The 25,456-nt window shown below is 32.1% G+C and overlaps 1 protein-coding gene across 5 annotated transcripts in view; it reads left to right on the forward strand.

The window, feature by feature from the left end:
• LOC119634117 (tyrosine-protein phosphatase Lar) overlaps positions 1 to 25,456 on the forward strand; it is a 273,949-nt gene that overhangs the window by 213,353 nt on the left and 35,140 nt on the right. For 3 of the 5 annotated variants that reach the window (XM_038028064.1, XM_038028063.1, XM_038028065.1), the window contains 3 exons: positions 14,045 to 14,195; positions 14,393 to 14,529; positions 23,615 to 23,911. In XM_038028064.1, the coding sequence (XP_037883992.1) occupies positions 14,045 to 14,195; positions 14,393 to 14,529; positions 23,615 to 23,911 (585 nt within the window). The remainder of the gene's footprint in view (positions 1 to 14,044; positions 14,196 to 14,392; positions 14,530 to 23,614; positions 23,912 to 25,456) is intronic. The other 2 variants (XM_038028067.1, XM_038028066.1) reach the window with 1 other exon arrangement.

Raw genomic sequence — 25,456 nt, forward strand, 5'->3', positions numbered from 1 at the left:
TCGTTTAATGTTTGACAGTTACGACAGTGACCGTAGTAATGCTAATAATAAATAATCAGAGACTCGCCTAAGGAAAGTTTTTAATAGTGTGGTGTGGTAACCAGAGTTCACCTTACCAAGCCTCTAGTTTAAAGACTTACAAGCAAGACTCACAGGCTCTTGCTCCTAACAGACTTTCGTATTGCAGCATCCATACTCAGTGGACAAACACTACTGTTCGATTCCCTTGATCTCAGCACTATATCTGCTTGGACTTAGTTTCTTTTTCAGTTCCCTGCGTTTCCCATCCCCTTTTCTATACAATATTCTGCCTAATGTGCGAACAATGTCCAATTAATTTTACAGATCTTAAATAAATATTAAACTAGCTTAGCTCAGCGGACTGAAAGACAACAGCACTGAAGGTAGATGCTGGCCGATGATATATATCCTTTTAAGTTACGGAATTGGGTTTCCTTGTGTTTTTTTTTTTCTATTATCTTTTTCAATACGAAGTTACTTAGCGAGATGAATATCATAATCCTATGCTATGTACCCAAAAAAAAATCCATTCATATATCGTACTTGTTGTTTAACTGATTACACCTCATTACTTCTTCGGTTAGGAGAGATTTTCATCATAAGAGGTTTTTTGTGCAATGAATTTTGGCAAACACACTGTACATAAATTGTTGCCGCGAATTTCGAGCATCGCGTTATACTATCTTATCGTGTTTAACTTTGTTTGGTATTAATTACATCTCCCAGTGACAATTAAGAACCCTATTAATGTTAATGCAATTTATTGCAATTTTTTCATTTTGTTTTCTTTTTTTTTTACGTTTGAGTTTAATCATATAAAATTTCTTTTATACGTCTGTCACAACAACAGTTTGTAGCAATTATTTTAATTTTTAATGTTTTTTTTTTTTTTTTTGAAGTAATCAACGTCATTATTGTCGACATTAAAACAAAAAAAAAAAAAAAGAAAAAAGAACATATCGACGCATACACACGCAGTTCTTATTTAATTGCAACATTGTAACGTTGTAACAAATACAAAAATGTCTTTTAAATAAATATATGAAGAGAACGATGGACCGGAAAAAAAACTTTTTCCATATGACTTTAATTTCTGATTGTGTCGTTTTAACACGTTGTTAACAACTCAAGGCTTAACAGTAACAACAAATTGTATGCGCATGCAAATTATCTGCAAAAATGATGCGGAATAAAAGGCAAATCGCAAAAAGTAAAACGGCCTTATGAGCTTTTGGGGCGAATCTTTGTCACCCGTCGCCTACAGAAAATACAAGATACTTTGTTAATATTAAACGTGAACTCATTGTTCAATTCATTTATCTCGTCTTTCTTACACAAACATTATGCCAATGTCACTGTTCAATATTTCACATAAGTAGTTTACATAATATGTAACTTAGTGAATGAGATCGTTTTGCAGATATTCAGTGTCCTTGTAATAGGAAGGGGGATTTCACTTACAGCAGCTTACCTTCAAAGCTGAGATTTTGCGAATTCTAATCCAGGTTTCAATAAAGTTATTCAGTAAACATATTCAATTTTTGAGATCTGTGTGTGTTGCCAGGCGAAAGTATACTACGTTGGATGTCCGCATGCTGCAAACGAAATGCAAAATTAAATACACTTTAGCGTTTGTAAGATGATGAGATGACGATACGGTTTAAATGATACAACAGAAGGAAGTCGTGCAAAAATAATTGGCGACGATTAACAAGTGGTTGTATGCATAAAATTTTTGGACATTTTGTGTTATACATGAGTCCATAGGTTCGGAAAATTTTTGAATTTAAAATTTTAACAATGAATGAAAGGAAAATAGTACTTAAATATAAGGCGATTCCCTTGGAAACCTCATGCAATTGCACTTTGTAATGCAAGAAATAAAAAGAACCTGCAGGACACTAACTTTGCTGAAAAAGCTTTGCTGCTAGTTAATGCGAGCAAATTTTTTTCCTTCATTTCTTTTTTCTTAATTATGACCAATCATTTAAGGCTTGTCTACTATGCGATTAACAAGGCAACGGTCAGAGGAGTTAAGGGATAAGATTGAAAAGTCAAAAGCTAAAGAAAGAAGGCCAGAGTCTAGTAGGTGTACGCCCACTCGGCAAGTGCTACGCCTTTACCGACTAAACTTACCGGCTTACTATTGCTGCGACAAAAGTAAACTTTACCGCACTTGAAATTTTATTCCGCGAACACTGACATGGCAGTCGTAATTTTTACATACTCGGCTACTCATGCGTATTATTTGAATAGAAAGTTTTTGGAAAAAGTGTAAGTACAGTGCTACAAGGAAGAAAGGAGGACTTTTTTATAATAGCTGTGTTTTAATCCTAAGGCTTTTGTCTAACTTTTCAAACTATTCACAATTGTGCCTTGGGTTGTGTACCTAAAAGGCGCACAGCTATTGTCTAATAAACTGTGACAAATATGTGTCTTATGAAAAACTATTTACGTTTGAAAACTTTGCCTGCAAACAATTAGGTTTAATTAGGAAGGCACACGGCAGACTTTAGCATAAAGCATATTACAGGCGATTACTATGCCAATCAATCTTTGCCTGCCAATCTTTATTATAGATGGCCAGAAGAGTTCACATGATTATGCTTTCTCTCTCGCACAATACAATTAACAACCACCGATACTGAATTATGTTCATGTTGTAGAATTTCATTGCGGCAACGTTTACGTTACTGTTTAGTGCAAAGAAACTGTGACGGTATTTAACGCCGCATTGCTCGTACTTATGTGCTAAATTCTTGGCTTCAACTTGGAAATTGCATGAACTATTGCACATTTTCACTATGTGGTAATGACGGAGTGTTATCTGCTTTATCGAATAGGTTTATTAATTAGTCGCATTAAAAAGTCGAAGCATTACTTTTCTTATAGACTAGAATCAAAGGACTCTGTAGCTTTTGTTTTTCACTTCTATGACGAAAGAGGCAATACTTCCGTATACAGTTCTTCAACCATAAGAAAAATTTGAAATTCGAAAAATCCTAAGACCTTTTTAATTTATGCACGTAACCTGTTCCGTTCACTGAAGTCGGTGCATATAAGGGTAACACGAGATTGTAAGAAAAAGATCTTAGAATCGATGAAAGAATTTCTAACAGTTTTAAAACCTTGTTTTAAATTTCGCCTGAATTTGTTCAGTTCATTTAATAGCTCTTAACTTAAAATGAACCAATGCCCCGTTGCTATCATATAATCATTTTTGAGCTCAATGACATTGTATTATGGATTGGTTAACAATGTGATTAAGTTTTACATTATTCTACCCTTCTATCGTTCTTCAAGCTTAGAGAGATGTTTAAAAAGCTTTGCAACATAGCTAACAAATTCTTAGAAAAGTAAACCCTACCTATTATCTTGTTAAGCTCTCTTGCAAACATTAAAAATGTTAGCATACTTTACCTTTATTAAAACCATAAATAACATGATGGAGTTATATCACATTTTCTTTGTTTTTTTTGTTTTCCATTGTTGTAAAAATTCCTAAAATATGCAAAAGTAATTTAGAAAATTGTTTGTGATCAGAGAGGAATTTTAAACGGATGCAAATAGTCAAGTGCATTACGAGTAGATCCCAAAATTTTGAGCACAATCCTGTCATACCAGAAGAATTATTCTGAACCATAAAACCACTCGTACGGTGCGATATCGCTAATTAAAGGTAAAACCAGAATTTTTTCACAATTAAAACTGAAGCTTCAGAAGAAGAATTTTATCTGCAGTCTCGAAGCAAAGTTCTCTTATGCTTATAGTGCCATTGTTGCAATGAAGATAGCTTTCCTTATCTGCTTATACGTGTATTGACATAATTGTAGGAAACGTTCACACACAAAAACAGCAAAGTTTCTTATTGTAATCATAAATCAAAAGAAAAAAAAAAGAAATTATTGCCATTATCATGCAGTTTTCATCGTTTCAGAATAGTTACTGAAAGAGTGCAACGCATGAAATTTCAGCCGAATAATACTACTCGTGATTATTGTAATATGCTAAAGGACTTTAAAAACTACCAGAAAAATCTAATCTAATTAGAGTGTTGCGATTACGTTGTCCTAAATACATAAGACAAAAAGTATAACCAAATAAGAAAACTGTACTCGGCCGGAGTCGAACCTTTTATTCCCCCCATGAACTGCGGCTGTGCAAGATGCCATTCTGAAAACTCGTCATCTTTCGTAGCAGCCGACGTTATTAGTTAATTAGTTAAATTGTCGCATGTGGTCCGCTGTTTCGCTCGCAAACGCGTGCAGAAGTCGGGCAAGTCCATCTCGTCCACGGATAATAGACCACATGGGCTGACCTTAGACGGCCAGTGATGGATCACTTCTATTGGATGGCCTAGCGATTAGGAATCTTGCGATAGAGATCAAGCGTATAGGCGCCGCCTTTAAGGATCGTCAGACACTTTCAGGAAGAAGACGGAGACTGCGCAGAAAAAGCTTTGATATCGAATCACGGTTTAGTCCAGATAGAGCATGGACGCTTTCTTCATCAACACCCAAAGCTTACATGGACACTTGAACATGGACACCGATTTGATCTACTTCGTAGGTACACAGACTCTTTCTGATACAAAAGCCACAATATTTCAGGATTTACTGCACCAGCCCTAACCGGTCGATGTACGGAAATGTTAGATTGTCTGCAAAATAAACGTCAAAGGGCGCAGTTTCCATTCGGCAGAATTCTTTTTAAGACGGAGCTGATGTCATGGAAATCGAGCACTGCTCTCTATAAGATCCTGAAGGAAGGTTTATGGCCAATTCATTTGGGACTATGGAAGCAATGTTTACAGAGTAACAACGAAAGCCAACATCTTGTGGGCAGAAGGCAAGAGTCTGGCCATGTTCAAATGTAAAGAACGTTCAGCATGTAGAATTGATAACTTACGAGACAGCCTACGTTGTCATTCGGGCCTAATTTTTTTTTATTTGCATTTTCAGAATACATATATTACATGCTTAAAACGCGAAATATTTATTCATAAAATGTGAAAAACAAGATTCAATGAATTGTTCGCTACAAATGGGGAAGATTCCTAAAAGCTTGGCGCCCACAAATTGCCATACGCATGAGAAAAATGTATACCTAGCGATGGGTAATAATAAAGGCGTATTTTGTACAAAAAAAATTCGGGCTTCGTACATACATTGCACCTTCGCATACCATAACTTTTCTCGAACTGCGAACAAACGCTTCATGACATATAGTAATAATAAAATTTTTTTTTTTTTTTTTTAGAATATAAAGCATTTTCTCGTTTTTTATTTATTTTTATACCCTACATCAATGGCATTTACTTTACATTGGGCGCCAGTTTTGTGTTCGATTAACTTAAGCCGCTAAAAAAAAAAGTGGTGTCAGATATTGAATGGTGAGCCCACTGTGGCCCACTACAATATTATGACTCATTATATTTTGTATATGGTTTCTCAATTTGTTTACTTTTCAATGCCGACCATCGACGGCATACACCCTAGCCACGATGGGAATCAGCCTGAAATGTGATGCTCAAGGCCAACTATTGATTTTTATGATAAAAAAAATAAAAATTCAATCGCGATTACATTTCAAAGTCGAAATCCCAAATTTGTGGATTTATTCTAAGGATTGATTTAACAATGTTTTATACGTTTGTCAATGCGGTTGTCTGCTCTATTAATAAGAACTCGTCTTAATGCCGATAGATCGAATGTAAAAATAGTCCACCACACCACGGTCACTCAAAATTCGTTTAAGAACTTTGTTTTTTTTTTTGTTTTAGGACTTTTCACACTTTTAATTATTTAATTGAATCACGTTCCTAGCACAAATATTCTAGTCTTAGCTTTAAAGTGTCGCTTATTTAGCTACAGGCATACGTATGCATGCAAACATAACGCAACTACAGTTGTGCACAATTACACACGTTCACAAAAAAAAAACTTTCACTTCAAATACTTTACCGCACCACAATAAAAAGTTTGCACACATATCCGTTTAATATGCAAAATTTGTATACATCGAGTATTGTAAAGATCACGTTTCTGGTACAAAGTTAAACATCAGGTGTGTCTGTGTGAATATATGGCCCGCATATGTGTATATGTGTTATAAAATTATACACTTGTTCGAAAGCACATCTGCATACAACAGCTAGCTGTTCGCTATACACACATGCATGTAATATGTTTAGTCATGCACTGTTCTCGAGGAATAAAATAAAAGTATAAGAACTTCTTGGGAAAAAAGAATAAGTAAATAATGAAATAGACACGAAAACACTTTTACATAATATCAGAAACCAGAAAATGCACTAACTGTAAAACATAGAAATTTTGTTTATAATATTTAAGCGTGACTCAGTTGATTCCAGTATGTTAGTATGTAACAGCGACTAGTCCTTATACATAGTTGAATCTTATACGAAACACGTAGTATAGCAAGAGCTTAACAATTTTATGGGGAAAGCGAAGAACGAATGCCATTTACGCAAAATTTTACAATAAGTTTTTTTTTTTTTTTAAATTTATAAACCTATATATACACACACACACATAAGTTGTCAAAAGTGATCTTCAATTAACTTCTGTTTGACACGGAAGTTACCTTTCAAAAATATGACAATGTTATGCGAGTCTGTGTTATACGAAACAAATAACTACTGCGAAAAGGTTTGGGGAGGGGGTAGGAGATTAATTCTAATTCCAAAGATAATTAAAAAATTAAAATTCTCTTAGGAAGTAGTAGAATACGCATAACATGAGCTATGCTGAGCATATTAACCGCGAGCGTTTTCTTTTTTTTCTACACTATTTTCAAAACCCTGGTCTTTACCTTATATTTTGATAAGCTTGCTTTCAGTTAAAACCTCTTTACAAATTTCTTTACATAGTGTTAAGCTCCTATGAAGGTCTCTTTTAAGCTTTTGTGCTCCTTTCATTTTTAGGGATCTTCATTTGAGTAATATGACGTAAATGAATGAGTGAATGATCGTCTGAATGAATGAATGCGTGCATGAATCCATAAATGCCTGAATTCATGAATGCATGATGAATGAATGAATGAAGCCATGATAAGTAAATCCGTGATGAATGAATCAATGAATACATGATCGCATGAGTCCATGAATGCACCAATCTACGAATACATGAACGCATGAACACATGAATGGATGAATGCAAGTGTGCATGCATGAATACAAGTACGCATGAACAAATGTATGTTAAGGTAAACTTAGGCCTCTGTTTATGCTTTGTACAGTAAATATTTGACTTCTTCGTCTTTACCTATGCTATCATCCTCTGAATTATCGCGCATTCCTTATCTACCAGGTTGCTCCATCGATTTCTTCTTCTCCATTCTCTTTTTCCTGTTGTGTCGATCGAATATTCACTTTTAATTGCCCGCGACTCCATGGCGTAGGGAGAGTGTCGTGAAGGTGCACTTGCTATTACCCAGTTTTTGAAATTTGCTTTCTTAAAAAATCGACTTGGTTTCATCCAAAGTCAGGCGCACATCAAATTTGGGACTTGCGTAACGGTACTAATAGTTAACAAAAATTCCGTAGAAAAATCTGATAGGGTATACACTCTCGAATAAAAAATGTCAAACGTGGTATCTTTAAAAGCATTGAATATCTTGAGCTGTTTTACGGGGATTTCCCTAATTTCAAGGTTTGCTAAAGTGTGATAAAGTTTTAACCGTTTTTATAGCATTTCATTTTCAATTCTCGAACCACGCTAAAGTGAGTCCGTGCGGGTTGTTCTCAATCCTCGAATCCTGTTGAAATGAATCCGTTCTATAGAAGTACCATGTTATACAGAGGCTGTCCGTGTACACATGTATATATACATTTTTTTTTTTTTTTCATAATTGACTTCCCTAATGTGTGGAGAATTTCAACATTTTTAATGACATTCAAAATTTCTTATTAAATATTTTGTTGGATTTTTGACTATTCCTTTCAAACACACACACACACGTTGACCCGTGGAACAACCATTCAATTACAAATTAATCATTTTCAATTTTCTAAAACCAAGTGTTATTTGCATAAAACAACTCAATAAATTACTTACCCACAACAACAACAACAACAGCAACTCAGCATATAGAGTGCACACAATGCTAGAATTGTTTAATTTAAATCCATAAATCTTTATTGTTATTCAAAATACAAAAAAAGAAAGAAGAGAAGAGAAGGACAAGAGAATTTACTCATACACGTGTAGCTAAGCGTAAGCGTGCACAGACACGCACACCAATGCATTTGATTTATAAATAAATGCACATAATCGACAAATATGTACATAAAACCGTTTATCTACAGAATAGTAAACTATTGTTTCATTAATTTGAAAACAATCAAACACATGCCGGCATACTTACTTACATTCATATATACAAATAAATATCTACTAATGCGCACTGCGCTGTAAATATATAACTATATGCATATATATATATATATATGAATGCATATATATATATATATGTATATATGTTGGTAAATATAAATAAATTTATGCAAATAATTGAAATCGTTTAGAGTATAATCAATTGTTACAGAGAGATCACACCAATTATTTAATTACTCGTCTGGCAAACAATGAGATCGACTCGCACACAAAGCAGGTGAAAAACTTTACTGAATGCAAGGCAGGACCAAGTGAGTGTGGCAATGTTAGTGACACATAATCAACAGTTATATAATAAATTACAACAACTGAGTAAACAAGAAGAATTATAATATAAGAATTTTTGTTTTATCTAAAAAGAATTTTAAAAATTGTAGACTTTTGGAATTTAAACTTGAAAATATTTTAACTATAATTACAAAATATAATGAAAAGTTTATTTGACCCGTTTCCTTTGAAAGCCGACTAAGTCTATTTATGAAAAAAAAAGTTAGTTAATGTAAAGAATGCAATCTGGTATGGACAGAAAATAAAATGCTGAATGTATGATATATCACACTTGGCTGCGCGTCCGTTAAAGCATTAAAGCTTTAAAATCGACCACATTATAAAGTTGAATTAATTCAATGTTGAATACACTTAAAATAAACGTATTACGTATGCCAACACTTTTCAAATATTATTCAAATACAAATCCATGAATATCCCCAAATAATAAAAGGTGAACTCACCCCCACTTTCAAAAAAATCTCCTGATATAGTTCGTTGAAATTTTGGGGCACTTCCTTCTCCCTAAAAAATTGTGACACGTGCTTCTCACCATCATCAGATGAAAATACTTTTCTTGTAACCCTACTTAGATTTGGACAAGTGCTAGGAAAGGTCCAAACAAAAAGTGCATTTAAAACTCTTTAGTTAAAGATGTACTGCTGTGTCCAAAAAATAAGACCAATTTAGTTTTTCTTCTTTTAAAAGTAATCCTCAAACTCAAGTGATAATCCCTGTTATCAATATTGACCTGACAGATAAGAATTCACAGTTCACGAAATCGAGCGACTTTGGCGCGGTTTTTTCGGTCTTGGCTCACCTTTTACACGATATTCGCCCGATTAATCGGTTGATTTCGAATCTTATGCTTAAATCGAAGACTCATGTTCCGCAATAATGGGCCTCGTCAGCGATTGGTAGTCAGAAATCGTCTCCTCACGCACATAATAATGATCGCAAAAAATAATTTGTTTTGCCGCATGCACAGCTGAAACACTAATGGCGTTTGTGATGTGAAATTTGACAAAGATGTAAGTCGCAGTGCAGCCAATTTAGAAAGCATATATTTCCGATATTCGATATAGCCGCGCATATCACAACATTATTTGCTCTGTCAGTGTTCGTCTGTTTCCAATGGTTGTTTTATTTTTTACGCTACTTGTGATAACAACGAAGTAAGCTTAGGCAGATGTAAAGTCTACGCCGAAAAGCAGTCATACGCGCCTACGTCTATGCCAGACAATTCGGAATCATTTTCGAAATCGATTTATGCACATCTGTCAGTCTTTGCCTGCTCACGTACTTTTACATCTAACGTGCAAGTGGCGCTTTATGAGATGGTTTGACAAAATTCCATATCAAGATATATTTTGGGTGGAGGGGAAACGTTGTTCAATATTGATTGCATCGGGCCATTTTTCCAACCAGTCATGAAACAATTGCAATTTTTAATATTTTTTGATAAAAATCGTTTGGACGACTTGGGAGCATTCTTTGAACTTTTTCTTTTTCCCCTATAAGTCTTTATATGCCAACAAGATCAAAGCATACTGTAAAATAAGAGTGCACTCAATTGGCGGCATTGCCGGATCATAATACTTTTAAGTTTTCCTTATTGTTGCATAGCGACATCAGCTCCATCTCAGCGACGCCATCAAGAAACAAAATATTATGAATTATTAATGTTTTCTTGAGGTATAACTTTTCTTACATATCTTACATATATAGTCTTATAAATTATTGGTAAATGCATCTATAGTTTTGTTCTCTTAGTTATTGTCGTAGTTGTCATGGAAATTTCTGTGACGGTGTGTATAAGATTCGCAAAACCTCAACAGTGCAACATTAGCACATGCTTTGGTTAATTACATTTAAGGGAAGACAAGGTCTTGCAGTTGAAGAACTGGAATGAGTTAAAAAAACGCTAAAATATTTAAGAAAAAAAGGTTAAGAAACAACCTATGCACGAGTCCCAAAATAAAATTGTTCATTATGTGTACAAGCAAGTTGACCGTAATTGGTGTCGCACACAAGGTAACGAAATCAAAACACAAGCAGTAGTAGTCTGTCTATACATGAGATATCTGGACGGGAAACTCGTTATATTTACACATAATTTCCGAACTTGCTTTATAAGCGATATAAGATTTTTAAAAATTAACTCTCAATTTAAAACGACATGAAATGAGTGCAAATTGATATATATATAGTGATGTAAACAATTTTCCTTACTGGCATTGCTTATGGCATAGGCTTAATGTGTTTAACTAATATGTCGTCATAATTACGATCAAGGAACTATTGTAGCGGTTGAGTTTTAAATGCACACGCAGGCAAAGCTTTGTAAATAAGCAACACGGTTTAGTCAACAATCTAAACTCCCGAGCGTAGCAGGTTAACGGCCAGTAACACTTTCCAAAGGAGCGGAAAAATTTTTAGCCGCTTCTTTAGCAGATTGTAAGAATGTTTGATACTCTCTGCGTAAATTTTTCAAAAAATTCGCAATACTTAATAAATGTTTTTTCGATTGGAAAAAAAAAAATACTTAGCTCCTTAATGCCTAATGAGCAGACTCTTAAAATTCATATTTATCAAGATGATGGTCAAAGGAAATGGTAAACCTAAGCCCCTTATACCCATTCTAAGACCATTGACTTTGCTCCATAAGGCATATTTCTGTAGGATTTAATCAAATTAATGTATGTTTTATATTTATTTAAATGTGTGTCTTCTTCTTACTCATTTTGTCAAGTATATGAGGACTGTAGCGCATATCCATTTTCATACTTCTCTATCTTTGTTCCTCGTTCGTTTGTTTTATAAAATATTTATTTCAGCGTACAGTTGTTTATTTATTTTTTTTTTATTCAGCTTTCGAACCGCATGGAATAACGAACCTTCATATATATATATATATATATATATATATATATTTATGTATATATCCTCTTAACACTTTTATTTGTCTCTGTAACTATTCATTGAATGTAAAGAGCCAGGGAAACAGACTGACAAACTTGCTTGGTAGTGTACACCCACACAAATACAGTTGTCAATTTAATGGGTTTCATTGATCCGTTTGCCGTTCATTTGTATTCTTTGCTTTTCTGTTTTATGAAATTTTTCAATTTAAATAAAATATTGATGGAATATCCTTTTATCATGTATAATATTTCCACAATGTATTTATCTGTTATTAAATACTCAGTATATAGCAGCCAATGCAAGTAACACTGTAACGTTTTTTATTTATTTATTTATTTTTTTTTTTTTTTTTCTTATATAAAATAAAAGAAGAATAAGAAGATAGACGCGTTTGATTAAAAGCGTATATTGTTAAATGTTTGCATATGACAAATCGATGGCATTGATTTGCAAATTTATGCATAAGCATAGACTTTCGCACAGGTATTAAAAAAATGTATTTTTTTAAGCATTTTATTTTTGATGATAGATTTTGCAATTGGATGCAAAAGATTCGAAAGAATAAATGTTTTCTTTTACAAATTTTATGTATGTTCTAAACTTAATTTCCATCCTTCATTGATGTGCGCTCAGTTTTTTTAACCACTACCAAAATGTTATAGATCGGATCGTAGAAAAGGCTCGTAGCGTATTTCCAAACATGTGGCTTTAGAAACGCATAGCCTTTCTAACAGCAACGTTAGCAAGCTATACTCTATGCCGACTGAAAGGCGAGTATCGTTTAACTGTTAAAGTATGTATAAACACTATAGTGGGTTAGGATCGACCATTAAATGTTCTACATGACTTCATTTACTAAAGTTATTGAAAGCTTTTCAAATGAAGGCGTTTTATGAGAAGTAGGCGAAGAAGTGGTCCGATGCGAACAGCGTTCGTCGCTGGGCCCACGCTCGGTGCATAAAATCTTATCGAAATATCTTAAAAATTGTGTCTATGTTGAACACAAAAATATATAAACATCAAGTGGACAGACGGACAGACAAATTTAGATCAATTCAAAAAGTGATTCTGACTCCATTAGTATAATAATATTCGGACATATCTAAAGCTCTTCTTCTGTTATATAAATTCGCACAAACTAATTATTATCTTATACCACAAGTGTTATACACAAATCGGGCGACATTTGCTAACCCAATTGAGATTAACCGCGCTTTGAACTAAAATTCTGAAAACTTTCAGGGTAGGATATCAATATTCACAACCGGCAAATAGTTCTGTTTTGATAATTTTCGTGTTTCGTACGCGCCACTCTCTCTGGTCGTCCCATCTTTAATAGAATCAATGATATTCTTCAAAATCGTCTAATGATATCGTTACCACATTAAGCAGTCGATATTTAGATACCAGCAGAATTAACAATGGAAACTTATGAGCGTGAATTTTGATCTCTACTAAAATCAAAAGAACTTGATCCATTTCTGACGAGATTGATGACGGCCAATCAAAAAGCAGTAAAAAATCCTGGTCCAAGCTATATGAAACTACACCACAAACTATTCAAGTCTGGCCAGACGGTTTATTCCTCTCGCTACTGTCAAGAACTAACACAATTTAACCCTAGACTGGAGGTTCACAAATGATCAATCTGATCAATCGTCGCAGGATTATCCATTCGTTCAATTTTTCGACAAGGTATGCTAGAAACTCTCCAATGACGGAGTAGTTGTTTTACCAGAAAAACGATCAGTTAAATATAAGGAAAAAGTGTTTGAATATTGGCCAAAAATACCCTAAGAAATTGTACTCCGATCTTTCAAAATGTAATTTTGCCAAATGGTTTTAATGCATAGAGACAGACATGCATGCGAACTATAAAAAGAAAAATAAAAATTTTTTGACTTTTGCTCTTATTGCTGTTATTGAGTTCACCTTGAAATTCAACGAAATCCATGTACGAGAGAGAACGAAGCTCTATTGCCAAGAGCTAATAGTTCCCCCTTTTTCTAAGTTGTGTCTAAAATTCTACTACACTCTTATATAAGTGGAATTTCTTTAGAATAAAAATATAGGTTTGCTAGTGTATGTAATAACGTAATAGTTCGTTCTTAGATGAATAAAAAAGTTGTTATGTACGAAGCAATATGTAATATATATCGAGTGAATGGATCATTGTTGTATTACGTACTCAAAGATGATTTTCATATTGCGTAAATGAAATCCCATCCATGCACGACACGGATGAATAGCACCAAACAGACTAATAGATAAGAATTGTTTTTTTTTATTTATTTATTTTTTTTTATTTTATGTGTTATAGTAATGAATTACGTTTATGATTTATTTATGGAGACATATAGCATATAAACAATAATAAAATTTATTTCTTCTTATTTCTTATTTATTGCTGTTAGGTGTCCCATCACAGCCGAGTAATTTCCGGGCCACAGATATCGGCGAGACCGCAGTTACATTGCAATGGTCAAGACCTACACATTCCAGTGAAAATATCGTACATTATGAACTATACTGGAATGACACATACGCCAATCAGGATCATCATAAGTGAGTAGTATATTTTGCACGACGTAAAAAAACGGAAAATCATTTATTTATTTATTTATTTGTTTTGTTTGTTTTTTTTTTTTTTTCTTTTTCTTTTTTTGTGTTTGTTTGGTTATTCTTTATCAAATTTGCTCATAAATTTATTATTTTAAACGGAATATTATTACACAAAAATAATGTAAAATGCAATAATTTAGGCGTATATCCAATACTGAATCCTATACGCTTGATGGTTTGTATCCTGATACTTTGTATTATATATGGCTGGCGGCGCGTTCGCAAAGAGGTGAAGGTGCTACCACACCGCCCATACCCGTCCGTACAAAACAATATGGTAAGCATTGCTTAATTTATGTTTCCTGTCCACTATTGCATATACTTTCTCTTTTTTAAATATATACTTTTAACATATGTTAATATGCATATGTATATATACGAACATATATATATTTATATAAAAACATATTTGAAAACATATTAGGTGCCAAAAAATACTAATTTCCCCCATTTTCCCCTTTTCCAACACCAATCGAATAACAAATGATATAGAATTTAAGTTTCCTGAATATTTAAGCAAAACATTTTTGCCATTAATTTTTTCTCATAAATCTCTCATATGAGAAATTTTAGGCATGATAAAATTATATATATGCTAAATTACTATAAAGTTTTAAAATAAATGCACACAATAAAACTTTTATAGTAACTTGGCTGCTGAGTAGTACTAAAGGTGTTGTAACGCAATCTAAAGAGAGAGAGGCGAAAAATGCTGAATTCATGTACTTAGGAAGAGAAGTTACAGATGTTGATAATTCGTGTATTTATTGACATTAGTTTTTATTTTTCTTCTCTTATTTGAATTTTTATATCTCTTTCATTTTCTTTTTTTTTTTTTTTTTTTCCTTTAATACTAAACACATACATCTACAATACATAGAACCCGAACTCTCTAACACACAAGAATGATAAGTCTACACTTAAGTATACATTTAGTTTATTGTTATTTTAGATATATATTAAAATATATAAAATAGAAATTCTCTTAATTTTAATTTAAATTTTTAAAAATAATTTTTTTTTTATTATTTATATTTTTTCGATATACTTTTGCACAACAGTAGTTTATAACATAAAAAAAAAAAAGAAAAAAGAAACAATCAAAACCATATCACATTACACTCGTTAACCTTTTGCTGCAGAAATACTTAAAACACTTGTCATGATTCGTTTTAGTAATAAAAAGAAGATAAAAATTTTCGAAAAAAAGAGACATTTTCCAATGAATAAACGTTAGTCAACGATCATCAGCATTAATGATGGGCTATTATATTGCCATCCTTTTCGTATCTTGCTACGAAGTTTTCCAAAAGCTCTTGATATCATGAATGAATATTTAAGTCATAATAAGGTAAAGGCTTGTATATCAAGCATTACCCAAACCACTGAAAAATCTCTTTTGCAAATGATTATACAATTTCTCCGAACTGAATTGTTTTTATAGTAAATCAATCTCGTTGTCGTCATGGTCTTACCTCTATCTGTTTTTTAAGTATTTCCTATAAATATAAAACTAAGTGCAGCGGTTTTATGTGCACTCTTAGCGTACCATCCAATAACTATATAGATCTAAAAATTGTACTTTTACTAGTAAATCAATTCTATTGATATTTGAGAAAATTCGAAAATTTAATTCTGCCATATGTATACCTACCTATAATTGACTTTAAAAGTCTAGACACTCTTGCAATTTAAAATAACAAAAAGTAATTTCCTGTTTTAATAGACAGGAATACAACGACAAAGCAATAAAAAATATAAGGTTTCTTTATAAAAAACACAAAGTATTATAGCCAGCTACGCTTCATGTTTAAGTGTCTTACGAGCTGTCAAAATAAAGTCATGTGTGGTAAGTTGGCGAAAAAGAGGTCCGATTCGCTCTTGGACCAAAACAAGTCGATGAACCGAATTTCATCGAATATTTCTGCCTGCACGATGAACGTAGAAAAACAAGACTAGCATACGGACAGACATGCTTTGATCGATTTAGAAGGTAACCTTGAGCCGACAGGCTTAATAAAAGTTAGGTCTATGCCTACACCTTCTGGTTGTTGTATATGTCAGCATATACATGTTATACCCTTGCGCGACACTTTAGGGTACAGAGATTTTCTTAAACCATATTTCTTTTACCCAGAAATATACCAAAGAAGATTTTGAGGGTTTAAGAGCCTACCATTTGCTTAGATGTCAAAAGCCACGCAGAAGCGCACACCTTTAAACAATGGATGATAGAAAATGAATCTATGATTCTACAACAAATAAATAGAAGTAGAAAGAAGCCTCCTAAGCGTTCTTAGTACAGCTTTCATAGTTATTGTTAGAAGGTTCTGCAAGTTGATCGCCTCATCATATATTCAGCTTTTATTCAACACCTGGTCACTGGTCGTTACTCTGAATAGGTTTATTATATAAGGTTTATTGAAGATGATGGAGAAGCACCGATTACCTAAGGAACCTCATATAAGATCAAATTAAATCGATAGTTAAAGTACAACAAAAAATAAAATCCAGACTGGGTATTCAACAATGTATCAGTTAATGTCAAAGTTGAAAATAAAACCAGGATCGCATTTATTATTACCGCAGATATAAGTAATGGCACTTATGGCACTCCAAAAGCGGAAAAGTTCAGCTGATTGCATATCACATGTAACCGACTGTGTAACCGGTTTGCTCCAATTCTTCTGCTTTGAAATGTGATCCTTTATCTTATTTACTCTCTCAAAGATCCACAGAAGATTTAGAGATTGATTAGGAAGACGTGCTGAATGAGGTATTCTTTCCGTACCCTAGTCTCCATCATTTTACCTTTCTGAACCTATCCTTCTTCGTGATAAAGCCTGTATCGGAGCGAAAATTCTATCTGCAAGGGAAATAGAAGAAGGGAAGACATATTCGCATTGTACAAAAATAGTTGAAGACCAAATTTCATATTCAACTAAATACAACAGCATATCAAACAGTACAATATTAATTATTTTTTCCATTTATTCCTTTTTTTTTTCTTTATATATTTATTAAAATAAAACTTTTCCATTTGAGGAGACCAACATACATAATGTGCGCGGTAAAAACTCAAGAGAGTGTTTGTGATTTTATACCCACTACCGAATGGCGAAGATTTACTGACTATGTCCTTCCGTTTGCGACAAAATAAGCGTAAGGGAAAGAAGGGTGGTCAGAGAGAGACAAAAAAAACAAAAAGTGAAATAGATAGAAGAACAAAAGAATCGGGTATGACTGCGTGGTTCTTCTGAGATCTTGAACCTTGAACCTTTGAACCGTGGCGTATATATTTCTTAGCTGTGTGAACACATCAACGTGAAATCTTCTACGATTTACCGCTTACCATGCCCATGAGTGTTAAAGAGGCCGTAAAACACTATATATAACAATATACAAAACACAGCTGGAGTTACGCTGCAAAAGTAGCTCCGATCGGCCAGCCAACTAACGCACTCATAATTCATTTTTTTACACACGGTGATGGGTATCTATAATTCGCCCTTGGGTGATTATGATTCTTTTACATTTTTTTTGTTCTCTTATTATTTATGAAGAGATAAATTTACTAATAACTTTTCCCATATTCGCATGTTTATGTAAGCAACAAATTTTCACACACGCCTCGATTTAACTGAATTATAAAAAACTAAATTAATTAAATCAATAGTTGAGCAAAACAATAAATAAATATTACAAATGGCACCTATGGAAATTCTCTTTAATATACTAAAAAAAAAAAAAAAAAAAACAGAACGTAATATTTTTCATACAAATGCACTTTAAACTAAGCACTTGAAGCAAATTTTTATAACACTGCAATTAATAACAATAAAAATCAAACCCACAGTTACATGCATTGCAAAAAAAAAGAAAAAAAAAACTTATTATAATTTATTAATCAATTAAAAAATCACATAAACGTATATTAACGTATAATTATAAATAGCTATATAACTTATATAACTTATGTAAATATTAAATATTAATCTATTAAGGCACGATTAAAAAAAAAAAAAATTGCGTAGAAATAGTTTTTCAATATTTTTATTTCAGCTCTGACATTAAAAACTTTAGTTGGGAACTTTTAAAGCATTTTTAAGCTAATGGCGTAGAATTTTTGCTTGTTAATTTTACACACATGCACATACCTACATATATATATATATATATCTGTTTCATTTAAATCACGTTTCACATAATGTTTTGATAATAAAAACAAAAGAAAAAAAAAAATAAAAAATAATAATAACGACGAAATTGTTTATTCACAAAAAACTGCACAAAATGCTTGATTTCACTTTAATTAACATTTGCATTTGCTTTAGCGATAAAAATTCCTTCATTTTTTTTTTCTTTGTTTTTATTTTTTTGGTTTTTGAATGATTGTATGATAATTTCACATGTTATTCTTTATAGCTTTCCGTTTGAATGATTGTTCATTTTTGACATTTTCAAATTCATTCATATTCCTTATCTGTAACGCATGACGATATTAAAAATAATTTTTTTAAATTTATTTTGCTTAAATGATTATTAATTGCTTTTAATTTATGCACTGATCTCAACAGGCATTGAAAGTTGACTTTTCTTAATGCATTTGAGTTATAGTTTACTTGTGATCATTATTCTTATTGGTATATTGTTTTTTTTTTTTTTTTTTGGCGAAAGAAGTGCTCTAGGTAACAAGTAGAATAGGTAATGTCTCTTATTTCATTCATATCATTACTTGTCTGTCTAGTCATATTCTAAGCACATTTCTTAAAAGTTACAGATGTGCAATATTAACTGGAAATGAAATTACATACGAGAGAGATTTCGAAAAATACGTCCATTCACATATTCATAAATCATCAAAACACATAAGTAGTAAATGAATATTCTGAATGAGCATGGCTTGTGTTAACGATTTAACCCTCTCCGTCCCTTTGTATCACTGCTTTCATCAAAACGACCATGGTGACCGCTAGGCTTCATTTACAAGAAAAAAGGGTTAAACGTTTTCCATTTTCCCCATCGTAACTGAAAAAATCAGATAAACCGACCTATTTTCTTTGCTTGTCTCAAATTCCAATGTTATAGCTTGACTTAAAGACTTGAAGCTACCGTTACGTTTGTTCTAATTACGAAGCTTTACTAAGTCTTAAAATCCTCTAAATTTGTCGACCGCAACACAAGGTGAACCTAAGATGAGGTTTTTGTCACAGGTTTCACTGCAAGTATCAGTGAAATTATGCGTCAGGTTCACGTCAAGATAATTCAAATTGGACAAGCAGTATTCTCACTAAAACAAAGTGGAGAAATGCATAAGACATTTTATTTGTTATATAATTTTCACCAAAAAAGTTATCATTTGCAGGTAAACGTATTTTTGGTCGGTAGATAGGAGGGACTGCTCGAAACGGATCGCACTAAAAAAGTTTTCAGAAATAAATAGAAACGACAAATGGTTTTTCACAACAATTTAAAGCAGGCTTATGAAGCAGCGAGAAGGTACCGCAAAAAAAGAACTGCCAAAAAAAAACATGCACTTCATAACGAGCTATAAAAGATAGTTTTTCATAAATTGAAAGGTTCAGAGCCACCGCATAAAAAGAGTTTTCGTGTGAACTGCGTGAAAGGCTTATGAAATGGCGAGAAATTGTTTTGCAAACCAAACAAGTAATTAAATTGCATACGGAAAAATTTTAAGAAATTGCTATTTCTCGTTCTTGCTATCACTTTTCATCTCCGCGCTTACCCAGACCACACATAAGAAAAGTTGCACAAAACAAGTCGTACGAACAAATTAAGTCGTATAAGTAGAAACAAGAAAGAAGAAAAGACGCCGCACAAAAGCGGGTATAAGTACAGTTTATAGTCAACAAGTGTCAATCAATAATTGCCAGGACAAAGAAATAGCTAGTGTCTTCAAAGAAAGAAAGCAACCCTCTTCCAAGTACCGCCAACAGTTAAATAAGGCTTATTAAACCTTTAAGTCATTTTGATAATTTATTTACGATGTCCAGTGGCTCTAATGACTCCGCTTTTGTTATATGAAAAACACTGGGTAAATCGGAATTTCTTGTGTCCATTAAGTACTACCTTCTGATCGGAAAAACTTACCCTTCCAATTCAACATTGGCTTGAAAAGTGCTAAAGTAACTAAACTCCGTTGAAACTAAGAATTTATCGATTGTTTGCCGACTTTAAGCGAGATCGTAAAAACTTGAACGGAATAATGTGGTTATCTCAAAAAGATTTTAAGAAATTCTTGACAGATATTCTCGAAAACCGCAGAACGTGTTCTGGCAGAAGAATGCTGAAGTGTGAAAGCTGTTTTCGAAGTAGCTACCGCGCTAATTTAAGACTTTGAACCGGGTTGATGCGAATTTCCTTACGAAATATGTATTTATTGTTGCATTCTTGAATCAAATGGAATCGACATTCTGCGTCGAAGGCCATGTAAACCGTACAGCACTACAACAATCTTCCGGCAAGGTTATTGTTTGGCTATTCCTTAATACATGTTGTATTCTTTTCATCGACTATCTTGAAAGAGAATAAATAGCACTTGTACCCTCATTGAAAGCGGAAAAACATCTTCCAAATGGCGAAGACAAAGTAGAGAGTATAAGTCGATGGCTGCATTCAACAAGATTGTATGAATTGTAAATCGAATTACTACCTCACCCACAGTAAACTTCGTGTCTGGCCGCCAACGACTATTATCTTTTCGCAAATCTAAAAAGAATGTTTAGAAAAAGACAGTGGGGCGCAATAATGAAATGTTTTTGCGTAAATTGAATTGAATTACGAGGCTCCTTAAAGATCATTTTATAAAACAAGCATTAGAAGGCATCACCTTTGAAGGAAACTATATTAATGAATAAAATCGAAATGCGCAGAAAAAGAAATTTTGTCGCTTAGGCCCGGAAATTATTGATCAAATTATTACCTTAAAATGTTGGCTTAATTAAATTCGTCAGTACATTTGACTCGCACAACCTCCGAAGAATAAAATTTAAATATTGCGACCATCCTAAGTAAATTACGCCGGGAAAGTCTGAATATATTTTTTAAACTGAGATGAATTAACAAAATAAATAGATAGGCAATAATGATCTTGCGATTAGTAATCGTAGCAGCTGTAACCAAAATATAAATTCGATATAGAAAGAAATAAAATAAAATAAATAAAAAATAAATTCAATCGTTAGAAAGCTGGAACAGGTCAGAAATATTTAATAAAATTATGGTAATAGAATTTGAAAATTATATAGATCGGCTTTTGACGAGTGTACGTTCAACAAGAACGAAGAGATTCCCATATATTCACTTTTCAATTTCAAACAAAACAATTTCAGAAATCTTGATAGAAGAAATGGTGTGGTAGTAGAAATGGTGAAGTTCCGAATCTATGGAAGCATCTAAACAAAAAAAATATTACATTAAAAATTCAGAGCCCGTCCTCTAGTTACTTACGTATTCGTTCATTTATTTGCTTATGAGCTGATAGCATATGTATGTACTCACCTATTGAACTACAACTACTACTAACGCTGCTACTAAGAATGGCCTTTCTTTTTTATTTATTTACGCTTTATTTTAGATGCGCTTTTTCCTAGCATTCTGCAAAAATTATTATTATTATTATTATTATTATTATTATATTAATTTACTTCATCTAGTTATTATCCTAAAATGTTAAGCATATTATCATAAATTGTTTGCATAATTTCATTAATGTTTAAATGTCTCATTATAAAAATGTATTTTTATTTAATTATCGTAAATTATCGTCAGAAAATTATATCCAGTTAATATTTATTCTTCTGGCCCCACTACCTTAACGCGATGGTATATTAATATTATTATTCCGCTTAAAACACTCCGAAGCAACTATGCTTCAGAGACTTTTACATGCTTAAACATAGTATTATTTATCCCGATTGATGCGGGATTTTGATGTGTCCGACCATCGTCAGAGATCATCGTTTATTGCAAATATTGGAACATTTCCTGTGATCCGTAAAAATTAACATTTTTCATCTTACGAAATATTTCCGCATTATTTGGCTATAATTCTTGAAAATACTCGCAATCAAATCGTTGCCGAAACTCTCTCACGGTAGTGGGCGGCGAAGATTCGCTTTAAAGTTAACTATGTATTTTCTATTTTTTTATATTCGTTGCTTTTATTATTAATTCCCAAATTGTTTTTATATAAATATTTTGCAATTTCTTTATTTATATATAAATAATTTATGCGATTAGTTTCGTCCAGCTTACAATTGTGATTATTTTGTTTTATTTTTTATTATTTTTTTTTATTTTTTTTTTTTTACATATCCCTTTCAAAATAAACTTAAAATTTTTCGAAAAAAATGGTTTATGCAAAGCAAATGCCTAAATGTTTAAACAAATAATTGTGTGAATATTTTTAAAAATATTTATTAATTTTGTTTCAATCAAGTTTTTTACTACTGATTATTTATTTGTTTATGTAAAAAAAACGTGTAAAAAATGTGAAAACTAAACTGTACGCGCACCCGTTTGCATTTGGGCAAATTTATTTATTTATTTATATAAAGAAAGTTTTTTTTTTTGTTCTTTTTTTTATTTATTTATTTAAACAGTCACGACCTCCTTTTTTGCATGGTGATCATATGTTTTGAAGAGCACTTTAAATGTTTTTCCTCTTCTCTCTCTCTACTAATTCTCCCACTACTACTGCTACCACAATTAACAAAAATTCGATTTCAGTTTAAATAAAATATTTAATTTTTTTTATTGTTAATAAAAAATTGTTTTTAGTGTTAATAGAAAACGATGAAGAGATTGTTTTTTTCTGTTCTTGTTAGCTGACAAAAAAATTAAAACAAATAAATCACAAAAAATATGCAGAAAAAAATTGAAAATTTATGAAAATTTACTAAAATTAATAAACAAAAGAGAAAATTTGCATAAGCCATTGGAATTAAATTTTTTTTTTTTTTAATTTGTTTTTTATATATATATATTTTTTTTCTTTTATTGTATCCAATTTTTTATATTAATATTTGCTTTTGTTTTTTTTTTTTTATTTTCTTTCAATTTTCGTTTCATTTTTATATGGATTTTGTGTTTGTAAACCATGCTAATGCTGTTTAAATCAATTCGTTGAAATTATTAAAACAAAACCAACTCATCATTTTAACATCATTTAATGCGGTCCATTTCAAACTGTGCAAACACACCTAATCACAAAAAAAAAAAATAAAAAATTACAACTTAAAAAAAAAAATCATGTGCTTAATTGCTCTCTATTCGCAAAAAAAAAAAAAAAAAAATTCCAACAAAACAAAACAAATTCGTACCGTTCCGTTCCAATTTAGTACCAGGTGCACCGCCCAGCAATATAACCGCTGTAGCCACTAGTCCCACCACCATATCCCTCAAATGGTTACCACCACCCGTTGAACGTTCAAATGGTCGCATTATCTACTATAAAGTTTTCCATGTGGAGGTTGGACGTTCGGACAGTGAAGCCACCATAACGACATTGAATAAGACGCACTTAATATTGGATGAGTTAAAACGCTGGACCGAATATAAAATTTGGGTATTAGCTGGCACGTCTGTCGGTGATGGTCCACGTTCACATCCGATTATTGTGCGTACTCATGAAGATGGTATGTATGGATTTTAATAATTTTTTTCCATTATCCTAAACGTTTTTATTTACAAACTCTTTCGTTTCGATATCATTTACGTTTATCGCTTTAGTTGTTTATACAAATATATATATATTTTTTTTTTACTTTTTTTTTCTTTTCAATTATGTAATATTATGAAATACTAAAAAATTTAAAAAATTTAAAAAAAAGCTTTTTTTTTTTAAAAAAAAAAACGTTCAAGCAGCACAATAATGAAAACTTTTTGGAGATTTTCTCGTTTTTTTGTTTTTCATTTTTGTATATTTTGAAAAACTATTTTTCTCTAGCTGTCATATAAGAGGATGATAAGCGCACACCTGACAACCGAATTTTTGAAGTCAACGTGTTGCATATAATGTTTTCGTTAAAATACGTTAAAGTTTCAATGTTTTAAAAAAATTCGTATCAAATATTTGGTTTATGTTGGTAAAAAATACAATATACTTTGAATATTTTTAAGTTGGTTGGCACTCGCTTTTAGTTTGATAAAGTTCTTGATTTCCTTTTTCTTTTTTCCTTTCTATTGTTTTTTATAATTAAAATATTTTCCGTTTTTTAAAATCGATAGAAAAAGATTTCCGCCTTAGCATCCACCCCTAGTTCCATTTCGAATAAGCGGAATCTTCATTAACTTCATTCCAAGGTGATTTTTAAAATGTGTTTTGTCCTCGTAACAAAGTCCCCCTTTTTAACTTTGCCTTTTTTATTACAGATATACGTCACGGCATTTATTTTGAATTCTTTATCGAAATTTTCCATCATAGCATACCCGTGATAGTTCGCGGTATCATTTGGTCCGTCTCTTTCTTTTAAAGAAAAAATCCATGCTTGAAAAGCCAATCGTATAGCAATCTATAACATAAACAGCTTGAAATATTCTTCAGATAATAGCTGCCGAGTGTTAGTTAAAAAAAAGTAGAGAAATTTTGGGACTTATAGAATTTCCTTTCAATTTTATTTATATATTTTTTTTTCCAAATTTACGCTCTATATGGAATATATGCGCATTTCATTCTATTTATATTCACTTCTTTTATATACTACATACTAAATATTCACCATCTCAGAAAGTCAAAACACAGAATTTATCATAGCACAGCACAATTATGTAAAAGAAAATCTTGTATCGAATGTTATAGAAAATGGCAAGTCCGTCTGTCTGTTCGATTTTTATTCCTTGTGTCTGTTTGTTTTCAATTATAAGTAATTTTTATTTATAGTAAGTCCACGAGTCTGTTTTTAGAACTGTCGTCGCCCAAGCATGCCTCAAGCATGCACTGAGCATGTCTCAATACATGTGATATCTACGTTCCACCAAAGCTGCAATAGAATTGTGGATAATAAATATTTAGATGTATATCCATCGATGAGCCGTAAACAGATATCTAAAGATTTAAAAAGACTAACTTCGATGAAGCCACGGGCATGGTGATGGATATCTGAGATTCGTTCAAAGGCAAATAAAATTATGTTTTTTCTTTCTTTTTTTATTCTCCTATTACAACTAAGGCAACAAAAACG

Source organism: Glossina fuscipes, unplaced genomic scaffold (assembly GCF_014805625.2).
Source record: "Glossina fuscipes isolate IAEA_lab_2018 unplaced genomic scaffold, Yale_Gfus_2 2, whole genome shotgun sequence".
In the NCBI taxonomy this organism is placed as follows: domain Eukaryota; kingdom Metazoa; phylum Arthropoda; class Insecta; order Diptera; family Glossinidae; genus Glossina; species Glossina fuscipes.